At 52.0% G+C, this 17,959-nt stretch overlaps 1 protein-coding gene across 3 annotated transcripts in view; it reads left to right on the forward strand.

The window, feature by feature from the left end:
- AFAP1 (actin filament associated protein 1) overlaps nt 1-17,959 on the forward strand; it is a 114,849-nt gene that overhangs the window by 60,785 nt on the left and 36,105 nt on the right. For all 3 annotated transcript variants that reach the window (XM_036242003.1, XM_036242007.1, XM_036242011.1), the window contains 5 exons: nt 243-454; nt 3,705-3,884; nt 10,142-10,237; nt 13,196-13,277; nt 16,705-16,854. In XM_036242003.1, coding sequence (XP_036097896.1) covers nt 243-454; nt 3,705-3,884; nt 10,142-10,237; nt 13,196-13,277; nt 16,705-16,854 — 720 coding nt within the window. The remainder of the gene's footprint in view (nt 1-242; nt 455-3,704; nt 3,885-10,141; nt 10,238-13,195; nt 13,278-16,704; nt 16,855-17,959) is intronic.

Consider the following 17,959-nt stretch of genomic DNA (forward strand, 5'->3'; position numbering starts at 1 on the left):
TGAGCAGTCGAGAAAAGGTTTCTCCATACAGAATTTTTAGTCACGTTAGTTCAAAACTTCCTACTGCGTTTCCGCTGCTCAAGTCTAGGAGCTATTTTTTCTTATCTGTATTAATTAATGTTTCTCCAGCACACAGTGCAGACGCCCCATCCTCAATGATGGATAGAATAAGGCTTTCCTGAGCCCAGAAAAGACTTTTGTAATGAGGTCTTTACTTTTATTTCTTCCTGTATTTTTTACAGATTATGACTCGGATGCAATGAGTAGCTCTTACGAATCGTATGATGAGGAGGAGGAGGATGGAAAGGGGAAGAAGACACGACACCAGTGGCCCTCGGAGGAGGCCTCCATGGACCTGGTAAAGGATGCCAAGATCTGTGCCTTCCTGCTGCGGAAGAAGCGCTTCGGACAGTGGACCAAGTTACTCTGCGTCATCAAAGACACCAAACTGCTGGTAAAGCCTGCACACTGATCGCTCTGTGTCAAGTCAGTGGGATTTCCTGGGCACCCTCACTCGATGGCAGTTATACCCAGCAAGGTGAACATCAGCGAGGGGGAGGGAAGCGCAGACTCAGCACATGTGGAGAGCTCACAGTGCCAAGCTGGCCCCCGACAGGCTGTCAGCTGGCACCGCGGACATGGCCGTCTTTAATGCGGAGGGTTCGTCAGCTCCCTAAGGCAAGCAGAGGGCAGAACCTCCCCTCCCGGCAGTGTCTGCGGTTTGTGTTGGGAGAGGCACAGTGCGTAACTTGCCAGGAGTTGCAAGATGGATTTTCTCATTTGTAGTGAGTCAGTGGATTCCTCAAAGCCAGGTCAGAAGTGGGCTGGGCCGGCCTGCGCCGTTCGCAGGGAGCATGGCCAGGACAGGAAATTCTTCTGAAAGCTACAGGCCGATTTTCTCTCTCTCTCTTGTTTTTCCCTTTCTTTCTCTTTCTTTCTTTTTTTCCAACTGAGATGCGGATAGGAGGCTAGCATAAGTAACAGAGGCAGGGACTGGAAACACAGACCCCTGGCTGGAGCGGTTGCTCCAGCAGGGACCTGCTAAGGAAGCAGCATGTGTTGAGGATGGCGTGAGGGGCCCTCCCTTCCCTCCCTCCCTCCCTCCCTCCCTGCTTCCCACCTTCCTTCCCAGCTCGCTTGAGGATTAGAATACGGATTTTAGTGTATATTTTCGCTTTTTGTTCCTCTTTCAAATGAACCTTTAAAAAGATTACTCAAAGCTATTGTTAAAACAGAACACATGAGAAGTTCTGTTTCTGTATGTCACTCTTTAAGGGAGCAGGTGACTCATAGATTCATCTGTGAATCCTGGGAGTCTGATTTACTAGATTCTTAGGACGTTGTATCTTTTTTAATTAAAGATTTTGTTCAGATTTTTTTTTAAAACAGTGAGAGTAGTACATGTTTTTTCCATGTGTGGCCTAAAGTCTTCCAAATTTATAATATGCCAAAAATGATGCCATGAGGGTATTTTAAAGGAAAGAATGAAAAGGAAAAAGATGAGAAAGATGAACATGATCCTTATTAACAGTCTGACATAATGGCTGCAAGATGTGGATGTGTTACATAAACGTTTGAACGCACAGGCGACTCCCGTGGGAGGGGGTCCTGGGCGCACGCGAGAGCCGCTGTGTGGGGGCTCAGCCGTCCGGAGGTGCCGCCCACGTCCACACCCCTCTGCTGCTGTCTGTCTCCACGTCCTCCTCCTCTCCCTTCATTCCTTCCATCTCCTGCCCCAAGTCCCATCTTCACGACCAGGATGATAACACCTACCACTTAGAGTAGTTGTATTTTGGTTCAAAAATGGCCTTTGATCCAACTGTCCAGATGACCCTGCTGACACTGAGGATCGATTAGCAGTGACGATGAAAGCAGATGCTTCCCAAATGTAAACAGTGCAGACACGGAAACGGAATACACAGGCCACACTCTTGCCTTAAATGTTCTCAGTCTGTCTTCCTGCAGGCATCCCATTACCAGTTTCTGGTATATCCGTCCAGAATCCTCCAGAACCTGTTCCCCTCTGTGCCCAGGCAGCTCTGTGGTGGACACTAGATGTGCCCAGAGCCCTTCAGGCCTCAGGGACCTGTTTGCTCCCTTGCAGGGAGGTTGCTGGCAAACAGCTCATGCAAGGCCATGCTGCCTTCCCAGTGGCTCTGAGTCCGACAAGGCCAGGGTGTGACAGTCCAGCCCCGTGGGGGAGCTGAGGCACACGCCAGCTCCAGAGCCCCTCGCGTGCCCACCGACGCCTTCAGTGAGCTGGGTCGCAGCCTCTTCCTTGGCGGTGCTGCTTCTGCCCTGTCTCCTGAAGGCGCTGTTCTCGAGGGCGCCCAGGTCAGCGTCCCGCTGCTGCTCTGCTTCAGAGCCGGCTTCCCTGGGTCCCGCTGCAGCCACCTCCCGATGGCAGTTCCTCTGACCACTGATGACACAGCCTGAGTTTCCTTTCTGTGCCGTCGGTTCCTCTTCACTCACTCAGACGCGAGCAATCTGGTGCACAGGCGTTCACAGCGACCCGAGGTAGTGGGTTCGGGTGTGCTTCTTGTTCTTCCTCTTCAGACGGGGCGACCATCAGCTCGAACTTTTTTCAAAGTGGATGTATCCCATCCGTGTGCCATTCAGGAACCATGGTTGTGGAACTGTAAATAAGTGTTTCTGAAAATAGGGGTCCACTGTCCACTCCTTCAGTAGATGGCTTAGAGTCGGGAGCGTGGGACTCGCCTGGTGGGGCTGGGGGTCCTGGGTCTCCCACAGTTCAACTGCCTGATTTAGGTAAGTTACTTAACCAGAATTACTGGTTACTTAACTAAGTAAGTGAACCAGGTTAACTTACTCTGCAAGACAGGCTTCTGTGGAGGTGAAGTGTACGAGACCTCATGCGATAATGGCACTCGGTACTCGGTAGAGATAATATTTACTATAATTCAAATAAGTAGCAGTAACTCCTTTTACAAGTGAAGAAACAGGCTCAGAAACTGAACCAACTCCCCAGGACCAGGTTAAAGTAGTCACAGAGCTGGGACCTGGGTGTCTGACCTGCGCGGACACATGTATCTCCACGGACGGGTCTGCTCTCAGTGCCCAGGAATGCAGTTAAACCGGGGTGCGGGGACACCTCAGGCAGGGGTTGGATTGGGTCACAGACCAGAATGACAGAAGCTCGGCCCCAGTGTGAGCCCAGCAGTGAGCTCTGCGGAGTGAGCGCAGCTGTGTAGGTGGAGCGGAAGGCGTGGGTTCCTCCGCTCAACTAGGAAGCAAGGCTTCGCAGACGTTCTCATGTGTCATGTGGTGAATCTTACACTCTTACTGAAATCATTTGTCTGTCTTTCAGAAAGAGGGTAGAGATGAGATGAGCAGGTCCCAACGACAGGTTGTGGAATAAAGTACCCAGGGCCATGCTGTTTCCATCTAATCCACTGTGTCCATGTGACTTACTGAGAAAGCCCCACGAGAACTCCAGCCAGGCAGTGCAGGCCCTTCTGTTTCCCGGCGGGTCCCGTCACTGATGGTTGGTAGACTCCCCTGAAGTAGTGAGTCCGTGTGTTTCCACGTGCACGGAGTGAGTGTGCTGTGGAGTCGCTGGGCGTCCCCACATTCAGTCTGACTATCAGATGCATGCCCACGCTCCGTTTTCTTGACGCCCGCACTCGAGCAGCGTCCCTGCCTGGGCTCCCGCGCCCTGACTGGCTCTCTCGTGTCTGACGCAGTGCTATAAAAGTTCCAAGGACCAGCAGCCGCAGATGGAGCTGCCTCTCCCGGGGTGCAGCATCACGTACATCCCGAAAGACGGCAAGAAGAAGAAGCACGAGTTGAAAATCACTCAGCAGGGCACCGACCCCCTCGTTCTTGCCGTGCAGAGCAAGGAGCAGGCCGAGCAGTGGCTGAAGGTACGTGGTCGGTGTTGTTTTTGAGCCGTTTCAGCTGTTCAGAGATCTGTTTTCACTTTGTCGTTTGTTCAAGCATACGCAAACAGGTTAGCCTGAAGAGTGTGGTCTCTGATCGTGGGCTATTCTGATTACTTTCAGGTTAATCACTTAACTCGTGTCTTAAAGGGATCTGGCCCCATGTGCAGGCTGCTGCTTGCACTCTTTCTCATACTTTGATTTTCTTTACTTTCACTTTATTGTGTCTGGATGCAGATTCTTTTTATTTATTCTTTTGGGATTCCTTAGGCTTCTGAAGTCGGCAGATTGTCATCTTTCTAAGTTTTGGAAAAATTTTTCAGTCATTTCTCTTAAACTTTGTCCCATTTTCACCCCTCCCCCTGGCTACATTTAAATATGTTAGACGTTCTCACTGTATTCTGTTCTTCTCTTCTCTTTGTACTTATTATCCTCCCTTTAAAACAATTTTAGTCTGGCTAATTTTTTCTTGTAACTTTCAAGCTCACTGTTTCTCTCTTTAGCTGTGTCGAATCTGCTGTTAAATTGTTCCTGTTCCATGTGTTCTTAATTTGGTTATGGTAGCTTTTAATTCTAGAATTTCCAGTTGTTGCTTTCAGGAGTGTTTGCTTGGCTTTCCAGCGCCATAGCAAGCACACAGCTGCAGTCGTGGCGGAGAGTGTGGGCCCGCTCCTCTACCTGTCGTGCTTGTTCTTACTCAGGTCAGGCTGGCTGCTTGTGCCCGGCTCTCTGATGACCGTGCTGCTCATTGCATTTGGAGAAAAAGTATTTCAGTAATATTTTATACCAGCTTTATTGAGGTATAACCCACATACCATACAATTTACCCTGTTAAAGTACAGGACTCATCGGTACATTCACAGAGTTGTGCAACCATGACCATTAATCTAAATTCAGAACATTTCATCACTCCAAAGAGAAGATCTGTACTCACTATGGTAACAGTCACTGTCCCCACCCCAGCCCAGACAACCACTCATCTGCTTTCTGTCCTTGTAGACTTGCCTGTTCTCTGCATTCCATATGCACACCCATGCAACGTGTGCTTTTGTGGCTCTTCCACTGATAAATGTTTTCGAGGGCATCTGTATTGTAATATGCAGTATGTCTTCCTTTGGATTGCTTTTATGTCATAGCTAAGCAACTATTGTGATCCAAGGTCCTAAAATTTTCTACCTATGTTTTCTTCTAATAGCTTTATATGGTGTTAGCTCTCAAATTTAGCCTGTGATGTGTTTTATTAGTATAAACTGCTATTGTCCCATATTGTCATAAACTTATCATCTAGGTATCACTGTTTTGAAATGCACTTCAACACAGCGCTCAGGTGTCTCCTGAGTAAGGTGCACACGCCCTTGGCAGGTGTGGCAGTATGAGGACTGTTTAGCCAGGACAGGACACGACACACACCTCGAGAGCCGTGCCAGGTTTCTTTCTCTCCTGTTGCTCTGCAGCTCCCAGTCCCAGCAGCTCCTGCCAGAATGAACTGACTGTGTGCGAGTGTGTACAGATGCCAAAGACATGAGCCATTCTGTAGGGTCGGTCTGGAGACAAGAGCCGGCTTTCCCAGAAACACAGTGGTCAAGTTTCCTTAAAAATGTGCAGAGATTGTGTTTCTGGAGATGAGGGCTCGAGTGAAAAGCAAACAAAAAATACCACAGAACATATAACAATTTGTTTTTTGAAGTATTTGTGATTCTGAATTTGGTTTCAATTCTTTTAAACACATTGAACTTCTCACAGAACATGGCTCTTTAACATGAAATCGTAATACAAAAACTTCATTTGTAGCTGTTCAAAGCATTTGGTGGTAAACCTTTTCTTCTTCTTAATTAGCTCTGCAGGGGCAGTGTGGTCGTAAATGGAGATCAGAGTAGAGAGTTTAATGAAAATACCTGAAAAACGTGGCGGCAGAGACTAGCTTTTGCTCCTCGGTCTTTTCAAAGTGCCTTTCTCTGCACCTGGAACATAACTATTGTTTAGTCTGGGGAAAGGTCGTCACCTGGTGATGCAGGGTGCCACGAGTCACCCCTCGCACAGCCCGGGCCTGTCTGGGTCTCTCTGCACTGAATGCGAGGCGTGGGGAGACAGTGGCCGCTCCAGGGCTTTGAGTTCGAGCAGGGGACGGAGGGAGACCCAGACTGAGTGATCCATCTGAGCATGTCGATGTGCGCGCCAGTTTAGCAGGAAGGGGATTTCGTCAGTGAGCTTCCGTGGCTCCGTCGCCTCATCTGACTTCAGGGTTACTTAGTTCCCCGAACCTCTGCTGGCAAACAGGACCTGGCAGGCACGGGGACAGTCCAGAGACCCGGAGTGGGAGTGGTGTCTGAGTGGTGATAGCCAGGGCAGGCTGTGTTGGTGCTGCTGCGCTCCCCACCCCCCGCCCCTTTCAAAATCTTCTCCCTGAGGGTTTTCGGAATCTGTACAGAGGACTAGGTCGAGTGTCGTGAGGATTTGCTGACTGTGACGGCAGGTTTCTTTTGTTCTGCTTTCTATTCATTCTTTTTTTTAAATAGACAATTTCAAGTCCAGTTACTTCTGTTTTTAAAAAATTTGTATTTATTGATTTTTTTTTTTTTTAGAGAGAGAGGGAGGGAGAGAGAGATAAAACATTGATGTGAGAGAGAAGCATCAGTCGGCTGCCTCCTGCACGCCCCCTACTGGGGATCAAGCCTGCAGCCTTGGCTTGTGCCCTGACCAGGAATCAAATTGGGACCTCTCAGTCCAAAGGACGAGGCTCAGTCCAATGAGCCACACCTGCTGAGCTCAGTTTACTTCTTCATTCCCTTCTTTCTTTCTTTAATGAAACCTTTTTTAGTTGCTGTTACGTGCTAGGCATTGGGTTACCAACATAAGGAGACGTAGCCCTCGTATGAGATGAGCACAGCTTTGGACAGGACAGATCTGTGGATCTGCGATGCACACTGCACCATCGTCCGACGGAGGAATGTGGTATGGCGGTGGCACGTGGAGCGGGCAGCCATACCACAGTCCCACGTGGGAGGACAGAACGGGCCTCCTGGTCACGTGAGACCTGAGCTGCGTCTAGAAGGATGAGCACACGTCCTCCGAACAACCATCCGCATGACCACGTCCAGGAGGCTGGCAGGAATAACGAGCAGCAACCAAGGGCTGTGTTGACTCTTCCCCTAAAAAAGACAGAAGGGAGACAGCTGTTTCTTGAGTGACAGCTTTGCTGTAAATAGATCTCTACGGGCTGTGTTTGTGGGGCAGCCTTTTCATGCAAAACAGAACTCAGGAACTTCAGGTCTGTTTGTATAATTGAACATCTCAGTTATTTAATGCTGCGATCCTGGGAAAGAGCTCAGGTTCTGGGCAAGGGCTGGGCGGCACGTTCCAGCTTCGTCATTGCGTGTCGCAGTGACCCCCAGGCGTGTCTGCATTTTTTGGAAGAGGGAGGTGAGGTGCAAAAGTCTAGATTGCTCAGCCTGATGTGTGGAAGAAGCGGGGCACTGGGCTTGAACCCCAGTTTCTGTCTGACGCAAACGCCAGGAGTTCCCATCATAGACTCTTTCCCTAGGGCGGGGATTGTCCGCGGTGCAAGGCCTGACCGTTTCGTCAGGGTGACTCTTTCCCTGAGATTGTCCAGTGACAAACGACAACTACCAGCACAACTAGAGCCGTCTGCTGCGAAGGGTTCAGAATTACACCTTTTTTTTTTGTCAGCTCGGAAAAATATATTTTTTGGTGTGCTGCAGAATTTTAGACATTAGTCTATGTGCCATGAGATGAAAAGAGTTGAAAATTGCTGGTCTAGAGAGAGGACAAAATCTTGTTTTTAGATTCATTAAAAATGTGCCTTCTGAACTAAAAGTTTGATGAGACACACAGGTGGTGAGGAAATAAAAGTCTACGAGAAAAAGTAGTGCAGTCAGCACGAAGTGGAGAAACCGAGGCAGACACGCCCTTTCCCCTGCGAGGCCTGTAGAAGGCGTGGCGCCTGCGCTGATCACCCCTCAGCATCAACACGGACAAACACATTGCAGCAAACTCTGGGTTTTTTCGTTTTCTTCTTTCCCGTTTTGGTCTCAAGTGTGGACATTGCTCCGTTTTCGGAGAGCAGCTGAGCAGCAAGATGGCTGGAAACCCTGCCCTGGCCTGAGGCCCTGGCTCCCGTCCAGCCCGCGCAGGCCCAGCAGGCTCGGATATGTGGCTGAGATCATATTGCAAAATTATTGCAGATATCTGGACTTGGGCGTTTCTTTTCTGTCCAGAAGACACTTGGGTTGAACTCAGATTGCAGCTAGTTCCAAAAAGAATAGAAGACATTTTGAAAGATTTGCCTGCTAACTTTTCTGTTAGAAGAATGTGAGTTCCCCTGATCGGGACCCTGGTCTGTCTTATCTCCTGCACACTCCCAGCCATCAGAGCCACGCCCAGCTCACATGGTGCTCAGTAGTGACGGGGACAGTGTGGCAGGGTGGCTGTGAACGCCAGCGGCACATCTGTAAGCGCAGGTCAGGACTGGTTTCCGAGCTCTCCACACACGTCACGGACGCTCACGTGGACTGTTGACGATGACAGCAGCCCCGTGCTCTGAACGTACACATCCCAGATGTTGGCTTAGGCTTTTTGCATAGAGGGTCTCATTTTCTCTGAATTAAACTAGAGTTAAATAGCAACATGGGTCATCTTGGCCCTCCTTCCTTTGCTAGTGAGGATACTGAGGCTCAGAGAGGTTAGAAATTTCAGCCAGTAACTGAGTCACTGAGCAAATAGAACCTGTCCCCCAGGATCGCTCTGACTCCCACAACAAATGCACTACCCTTGCACCCTCCCTGCCTTCTCTAGATGCCATTCTGCTCTCCCCACTCACCTCGACGTACACATTCCCTCCCTGGGGCCCTCCAGCGCCGCCACCTGCCCCCCTTACAGGTGGACTCTGGGAGGTCTCTCTGCTGGGCTGGCTCTCCCAGCTCGCTCTGTCTTCCCTGCTCCTAGGAGGTGCCCTCCCCAGGTTTTCCTCCAGCTGCCCAGGCCAAGCACAGACTTCTGCCAGCTCCCTCCTTTGTCTCGGCCCCACCTGCTGACCAGCTCTGGGTCTTTCTTCTTGGTCTGCTTGGTCTCACCCTCCAGTCCAGGCTCTGAGCCTTAGCCTTTTGCCACCGACTGCCTAGTTTATTTCTAGCTCCGATTGGAAATATGCCTTCCCCTCCAAGTATATCCACCTGGCCTCCCTTTCACCCACCCTGTTTCTGTCTTTTCCTGCTGAGTAGACCGCCAGAGTCCAGGCTCTGACTTGGACTTGACCATTTGCCTCATGCCCCACATCTAATCCATTGCAGGACCTGTTGAGTCTTCCTCCAGAGCACGTCCTGAATCCCTTCCCTCCTCCCCATGCCCCTCACTTGTCCTGTCCTCTCTTCCTGGCACCTGTGTCATTTCTTCCCACACCAGCAGGAGCACTCTCTACCACCTTCTAATAACCGGAAGTTCATTATGGTGGAGGCGCTGTCTCGAGGCATTTGCGGATTAGAAGGTAGTGCTGTTGTCTGTGCTATTCAGATGGGAAGCTGAGGCGCAGAGCAGGTGATCCGTTGCGAGGTAGAAGCCAGGATGAACCCAGGCAGCAGGGTTCCAGAGGCCACCCTTGGCCTCTGTGCGGTATTGCTCCCCAAAAAGTGAATTCACCCTCCTGTCCTTGAGGTGCTCCCAGGCTTCCTCCTCCTGACCTCTTCAACCCACACAGGCCACATGGCCCTCTGGGTGTCCCTAAGCACCCATGGCAGGCTTTTGTACCTGCTGTTCCACTGCCTAGGACCCTTTCCACCGGGTCCTACGCGCCGGATGCTCGGCCAGTCAGCTCGCAGCTCACACGCCGTCCCACCGGGCCTCTCCTGAGGTCTCGCTCTGGGTCGGCCACGCTTTTGTTAAAGGCCACTTGGTTCTTCACAGCGCTTGCTGCTGTCTGACGCTACCTGCATTTTCTGGGGATGTGCATTGTCCTCGATGATGCTCCATCTTCCTGGAATGGGAGCCCCATGGGAGCAGGACCTCGTGGACATTGTTCCCCTCGGACCCCAGAACCTGTGTCAGTGGCAGGAGTGGATAAGTAGTGGGTGGATGGGCGACCAGATGAACACATGGTGGCTGGAACTCAAGGCAGTGCTGTGACCCCCGGGCTTCTTACCACACCGTGTGCCTCTGTTCGTCTCAGGCTGCCACCCTCGTGTAGGTGTCTCTGTCTTTGGGTGCACTCACGATGTCGACACTTATTCCAGGTGATCAGAGAAGTCTACAGTGGCTGCAGCGGGCCGGTGGAGGCAGAGGGCCCCCCGCCGTCGAGCTCCCCGGTGCACAAGGCAGAGCTGGAGAAGGTAAGGCGCGCTCTTGCTAGGAAGGGCAGCCTCAGGGCTCAGGCCTCCCTGGGCATGCCGCGTCCCCCGAGGGCTCCAGCACCGCTGGCTGGGAAAGACAGGAACGAAGAATGCGTTCCTGCTTCCTGTGCACCTCAGGTGCCGCTCGGTGCGAGTCTTGAGTTGGCCATTTTACAGGCTGCGTGGCTGTCTTATTCCCAGCTGCAGAGAGGAAGGGGATTGAAGGTGGTGAGGGCCCTGTGCACGGTCCCTGAGCCGTCCCATGGCAGAGTGAAGTCCGAATGCAGGCCTGCGTGCTTCTCCCTGCGTACATGGGCCTCCGGCACCCCAGGCCACGCTCCCGGCCCTCTCCGTGGTTCCCTTGTGGGAAGGCCCGCCAGGGCCCAGCAGTGGGCAGGGCTAGCCCTTCTTGTCAGAAGCGTGGACACTCATCACTGTCCTGCCGCACACCCAGCCCTGTCTCACTGTCTGTCCCTACACAGACCTCGTGTCCGAGGAGACCCTGGCTTCCTGCCAAGCAGTGTCTGTGGGTGGCTGTGTCCCAGGGACTCGGAGTCCTGCCTGTTTAGCGCTGCCAGTGAACTGACCCTTTCTGTCCATTCTTGTTTCAGTGCAGGGAGACGGAATCAGCAGGGTGTGTGTGTGTGTCTGTGTGTGTATTTATATGCGATTTATACAAGGAGTTTTTTATGCATAAGGTTTTCCATAAGGAATTGACTCCTGTGATTATGGAGGATGGCAAGTTCAAACTCTGCAGAGTAGGCCAGCAGATGACGTCTGCAGGCCGTCTGCAGGAGAGCCCTCCCTTGCTCGGGGAGGCTGGCCTTTGAGTCTGTGCGGGCCTTCAACGGACTGGACGAGGCCCCACCATAGGGAGCACAGTCTGCTTTCCTCAGCTCACTGAGCTAAATGTTAGTCTCACCCCAAAACCCCTCCGAGCTGACACACAAAATGAACCTCATGACCCTCACCCCGATGTCGCAGACCTGTTTCTTTTTTCCCCGATTCCAAATTAATACCTGCCTGCCATAGAAACTTCCAGAAGTTCAGGGGAACACAAATAGGAATAGTCACCCATGAACCCACCACACAGAGGATGCAACTCCCAACACTGTGCTTAACTGGTTTTTCCTGCTCATGTGTTCCTTTCATAGTTTGAATAAACTGAAACGGACATTTCATGCTGTCCCGGCCGGTGTGGCTCAGTGGACTGAGCAGCGTCCCCTGGACTGAGAGGTCCTGGTGCGAGTCCCTGTCAGGGCACATGCCCGGGTTGTGGGCTCGATCCCCAGGAGGGGGCGTGCAGGAGGCAGCTGATCCATGTTTCTCTCTGATATGATGTTTCTATCTTTCTAAAAAAAAAAAAATATATATATATATATATATATACACACATTTATTTTATATAAATATATAATTTATTTTATATAAAAAAATATTTTATATATATATTTTTAAAATTTTTATGCTGCCTTTTTTCTACTTTATATTATTACCAATTTTCCAGGCTTTTGAAAACTAATAATAAACGAATGTTTTTGCATTTTCAGCAGCTGAATAATATGAAATTCAGATGACCCTTCTATCATGTTGCTTTAGCTTTTTTGTTTTGTTTTGTTTTTTGGCCATTTAAAATAACCTGGCATCTTTTTATAACTTTTTGCTGTTTCTCTGTCACTTGAAAATAGACTTCTAGAACCTATATTACTAGACCAAAGGGTAGAATTGTTTTTAAGACTTGATCCATGTTGCTAAGCAAATTGCTTTCCAAAAGGTTGGTCCACTTTCACTTCCCATGAGCAGTGCATCAGAGTTTCTGCCTCGCCCACTCTCCCGGGCCTGGCGGGGCCTCACTCGGCTTGGTTTCCAGGGCTGCTAGGTGGCTGCCAGGCCCGTGACCTGGTTCCCAGGAGCACTTCCCAGCCTGAGAGCTGGGCAGCACCCGCTCTCAGTGTGGCACTGGGACTTGGCGCGTGCAGGTTCCCGCCGAATGCCACTGGCTCTTTCAGCGTGGCTGTTCCCAGACCCACATGGCTGCAGATACCTGTCTGTGTCCTTGGCCAGCATGGCCAGACCGCTCACTGAGCTGAGTATGTGCGTCCCTGTGCCCCGGTGTCCACTTGTGGCTGGCCCGTCTGTGCGGCACTGGCGGACAGGGATCTGGGGTGGAGCCTGCACCCTCCACCTGGCTCCGCGGGTTCTCTGGTTGGAATGGAAGGGTTCCCGCTCTAAACAGTGTTTCTTCTTCGTCGTCGTCTTTTTTTTTCATTGAGTTCATTGGGGTGACATTGGTTAATAAAATTACATAGGTTTCAGGTGCACAATTCTTCAATACATCATGTTTATATTGCATTGAGTGTCACCGTCCCGAGTCAAGTCCCCTTCCGTCACCATGCACTTCCCCTTCACCCTCTTCTGCCGCCCCCCACGACGTGTCCTCTTCAGATACCAACTCAGAGTCCAGTTATGCTCCTGAAGCCCAGGTGCTGGGACGGACGCGACTGCAAGTGTTCCGGGGCCTCGACGACTCTGTGGCAGCTCACTGTGTACCCTGAGCACACTTGTCACAAGCAGATGCTGGGCGCGCGCCCAGTCATTCACGGGAGGAAATCCAGTGGACGACGTAGTATTCACTTCTAGAAGCGTAGTGTGGTTTGGTGAGGCAGTTGTTTTGTAATCCTAGTATTTTTCGAAGTTACTTGGGAGAAAAGTGAGTGGAATGCATGGCAGGTGTTGGGCAACTTCAGTGGGTTTCCTTTGTTCCTGCGGTGTGTTCAGGCCTCTGATAACAAGCCAGCCAGCTAGTCCCCGTTGTCACCGAGCCCTGACTATCCCTGGGTGGTTGTGAGTTCGGCCCCATTTTCTTTCATCTTTGAGATAACTTTCGATTGATCTATGATATGTTACTTGGCCAGCGTGACTGTTGTAAGAATAATTCAATCCTTTTTGTCCTTACAGAAACTGTCCTCAGAGAGACCGAGCTCAGATGGGGAGGGTGTCGCAGAAAATGGAATCACTGTGTGTAATGGGAAAGAACAAGGTGAGTTCTGCCCGTGCCAAAAACATAAACAGAACAGAAAACCAGAATCCTACACACTGGGGCCAGTTTTATAAACTGGTTGCATGAAAAATGTCCTCAGTAACTCAGTTATACAGATATCGTCCTGTGTCACAGACGGGAATCGGAGAGGCCCCTTGGTAGCCAGCAGCCCTCTGACCTGCTGTCCTGAGAGGCGCCCTCTGGGAATTTAAACTGGTGTCTCACAGAGTTGTTTCCTCACTTGACTTATGGCGGGGACAGCGGATTCTCCGTAAGGACCTTGGCAGCGAGGCGGGACCCACGCGCCGTCCCGCTGCTGCCCCGCCCCCTCGTGACCAGCCCTCCTCTTCCACGGCCTCGGCTTCCCCATCTGCGGTGAGGGGCAGACTTGTAGATTTCTGAAGTCTCTCTTTTTAAAAAGATTTTCTGAAGATTTACTTTCATTAAAAAAATTATTTTAAATTGCATTAAAATGCACATAACATGGACTTACCGTTGTGACCACTGTCACATGCCCAGGTCAGGGATGCGGCGCATTTGCAGTGCTGGGCAGCCATCACCCCCTCCATCTCCAGAACTTTCCATCCTCCCAGCCTGAACTCTGTCCCCATTAGACACTCACCCCACCTCCTCTCCCAGGCTGTCTCTGTGGCTCTGACCGCTCGTGACCTCGCTTCAGGGGAACCACACAGTGGGCCCTCACATGGCTGGCTTCTTTCTCTCCCGTGAAGTCCTCCAGATCTGTCCATGGGTAGCAGGTATTAGGCTCTCCTTCCTTTCTGAGGCCGAATCACAGTCCACTGTGTGGATGGACCGCGCTTTACTGTCGTTCCTCTGTGAATGGACACGGGTTGTTTCCCCCTTGCTGTTGTGAGTGAGGCTGTTTGAGCATGGCGCAGACACGGCTGGCGGCCCCGTGGTGAGCGAGGCTGCTTGAGCATGGCGCGGACACGGCTGGCGGCCCCGTGGTGAGCGAGGCTGCTTGAGCATGGCGCGGACACGGCTGGCGGCCCCGTGGTGAGCGAGGCTGCTTGAGCATGGCGCGGACACGGCTGGCGGCCCCGTGGTGAGCGAGGCTGCTTGAGCATGGCGCGGACACGGCTGGCGGCCCCGTGGTGAGCGAGGCTGCTTGAGCATGGCGCGGACACGGCTGGCGGCCCCGTGGTGAGCGAGGCTGCTTGAGCATGGCGCGGACACGGCTGGCGGCCCCGTGGTGAGCGAGGCTGCTTGAGCATGGCGCGGACACGGCTGGCGGCCCCGTGGTGAGCGAGGCTGCTTGAGCATGGCGCAGACACGGCTGGCGGCCCGCCTTATGGAGGAGGCACTGCACACGGTGAGACGCGCCCTTGCCGGCCTGTGGTTCTTTGAGTTTTGACCAACACTTGCTGGTGTGTAACCATCACCATGGTCAAGGCAGAGCATCCCGACCCCATGCAGTCCCTGTGCTCCTCTGTATTCCTCCCTCTCCCTGCCCCTGGCAGCCATGGGTCTGTTTTCTGCCATTTACCAGCCTGACCTAGGAGTGGAATCCATAGTCACAGGCTTCCGGTCTGGCCTCTCAGACTTAGCATCATGCGCTTGGGAGGCACCGTGTTGCAGGCGCTCCAGAATCCATATGGAAGTGCAGCGGCTCACCCTTCACCGGCGGGCAGCTGCTTGTTTGCAGCTGCAGCAGTTGGGGCTGAAGCTGCTGTGGACATTCACCATCAGGAGTTTGCATGGACATGTTTTTGTTTCTCCCGGTTAATACGTAGGAATGGGGATGGGGATCCTTGGTCACGTGCACCCTCACCAGCCGTGGTCGCTGTGTGTCGTGTTGGTCTTTGCCTTTTGGCCATTTGGATAGCTGTGCAGCGTTGTGCAGCCGTGGCTTCAGCTTGCATCTGTGTGTGACAACAGCATTGACCTGACCCTGGCCAATGAGCTAGTTTGCCATCCAGATGTCCTCTTTGGTGAAGTGTCTATTCACATCTTTTGCCCATATTTTTATTGAGTTGTTTGCTCTTATTATTGACTTATGAGAGTTCTTTATAGCTTCTGAGTACAAGTCCTTTATGAGACGTGATTTGCAAAGAATTTCCTTCCCAGTGTGTGGGCTGGGTGGAGAGGAGGGTGGGGTGTGTGGGGGGCAGGAGTGTTCCCCATGCAAAGCCCACAGCCTCTGTGCCTGCCCCGCAACCTAGGCTTCCTAGACGGGCATCTGCCCGCCTGCCCACCTGCACTCTGCTGCCAGAGTGGAAGGGGCGTCTCCTAGCTCCTAGCAAGGTGAAGTCACTTTCAACCACATAGCAACCCAGGCCGTTAAGAGTCTTGGAACCCAAATTGTCTGGACTATTGTAATATTACAAGGCTCATGCCTAAAGGTCATGGCTTCTGCTTTGCCAGTGTGATTTTTCTGCTAGTTATGTCTGAGTGTAATTTTGGTCCTCTCCATCCGAAGTTACTCCGTGGAAGGTATTATCTGTCGCCCACAGGGCACATTGTGTGTAATCAAAGCCAGGAAAGCTATCTTTGAGGGTGCCCTGGAGGAGACCAACATACAGTCTCCGGGTTCCTGCCAGGGTGCCGAGGCGCAGCAGATGCTGCTATGGTTGGTCTCTTGCTCACTGTCTTCTCCCAGGGTCCCTGTAAAAGTAGCTTCTGGGGAACAAATGCGTGTCTCTGTGTACATGGAAGTGGGTCTGTCCTATCTAAACTGCTCCTGTTGTTGTTTTTTAAGAGGAGCAGCCTTCTATACTTTGTAAAGGTGACCTTGATTCCAACACTTTTTTACCTGTCATGATGCGTTGTATATAGTATACACTCAATTAATAGTTCCTGCAGGAAGTCGATAGTTAAACTACATTCTGACCTTCTCTCTTACCTTTCACTCTTGTGGCTCACTCTTGACAATTGGCAGCTGAGAGTTTTCCATGATGGTCCCTTTGTCTCGGCCATGTCGTGACTCAGACAGCAGCTTTGAATATTAGACCTTGATTAGGCACGGAAATAGTCCAGACCCTGTGCGGTCAAAGCCACAGGGAATGACTCTGAAACTCCTGTTTCTGCTTTCAAGGTGAATGATATGCCCTGTACGTAACACACCGGTGCACTGTGATCTTGGGTGAATTAGTAAACATCTCGCTGATACTGCCGCGGGCGTGTGATGCGTGCGAGGAATCCAGGTCTCGGCACCGATCCGTACAGAAGCTTCCACTGTCCCCTGCGAGCACTGCACATGTTCACATTTAATCTTGTGCTGTGGCTTTGTTGACAACTTACTGAACAATATTCCAGTGATATTAACCAAGTTCCCAAAGGCCGGCATACAGCACATGCTCAATAAGTAAAATGGGGGAAGGAAAGTTGGCTATGACTTATGCTTTAGTTTGTTTTTCTAATTTAAGGTCTATAATTAAACATGCTTTTTTGTTGTTATTTTTGACAGTTAAGAGGAAGAAAAGTTCCAAATTAGAGGGCAAGGGAACCGTGTCTAAAGTCACTGGGAAAAAAATCACCAAGATCATTGGTCTGGGAAAGAAAAAGCCATCAACCGATGAACAGACCTCCTCAGCCGAGGAAGACGTGCCCACTTGCGGTAAGAGAGCTCTCCCGGTGCGCCTGAGTCCGTGATCCCTCCCCCAGGTCAGACAGCTCTCCCGGTGCGCCTGCGCCCGTGATCCCTCCTGCAGGTCTCTCGGTGAGCCTGCGCCCGTGATCCCTCCTGCAGGTCTCCCGGTGAGCCTGCACCTGTGATCCCTCCTGCAGGTCTCCTGGTGAGCCTGCACCCGTGATCCCTCCTGCAGGTCTCCCGGTGCGCCTGCGCCTGTGATCCCTCCTGCAGGTCTCCCGGTGAGCCTGCGCCCGTGATCCCTCCTGCAGGTCTCCCCGTGAGCCTGCGTCCGTGATCCCTCCTGCAGGTCTCCCGGTGAGCCTGCGCCCGTGATTCCCTCCCCCAGGTCAGACAGCTCTCCCGGTGAGCCTGCACCTGTGATCCCTCCCCCAGGTCAGACAGCTCTCCCGGTGCGCCTGCGCCCGTGATCCCTCCTGCAGGTCTCCCGGTGAGCCTGCGCCCGTGATCCCTCCTGCAGGTCTCCCGGTGAGCCTGCGCCCGTGATCCCTCCTGCAGGTCTCCCGGTGAGCCTGCACCCGTGATTCCCTCCCCCAGGTCAGACAGCTCTCCCGGTGAGCCTGCACCTGTGATCCCTCCCCCAGGTCAGACAGCTCTCCCGGTGAGCCTGCACCTGTGATCCCTCCTGCAGGTCAGACAGCTCTCCCGGTGAGCCTGCACCTGTGATCCCTCCCCCAGGTCAGACAGCTCTCCCGGTGAGCCTGCGCCCGTGATCCCTCCTGCAGCTGCCTCATGTCATGACCGTCTTGTTCTTTCATTGGGGCTTTTCTGAGTCAGGCTGGTGATCATTTGAATTGGGGGGAATGTTTTACACTTTTATCACTTTGTGTGTGTGTGTGTGTGTGTGTGTGTGTGAATCCTCACCTGAGGAAATATTTTCCATTGATTTTTAGAGAGTGGAAGGGATAGAAGGAGGAGGATGGGAGAGAGAGAGAGAGAAACATTGATGTGAGAGAGACACATACATTAATTGGCTACCCCCCAAATGCACCTGACCTGGGCCAGGGATTGACCCTGTAACCCAGATTCATGCCCTTGACTGGGACTTGAACCCGAGACCCTTTGGTGCTTG

This window comes from Molossus molossus, unplaced genomic scaffold (assembly GCF_014108415.1).
Source record: "Molossus molossus isolate mMolMol1 unplaced genomic scaffold, mMolMol1.p scaffold_m16_p_1, whole genome shotgun sequence".
NCBI classification, from domain to species: domain Eukaryota; kingdom Metazoa; phylum Chordata; class Mammalia; order Chiroptera; family Molossidae; genus Molossus; species Molossus molossus.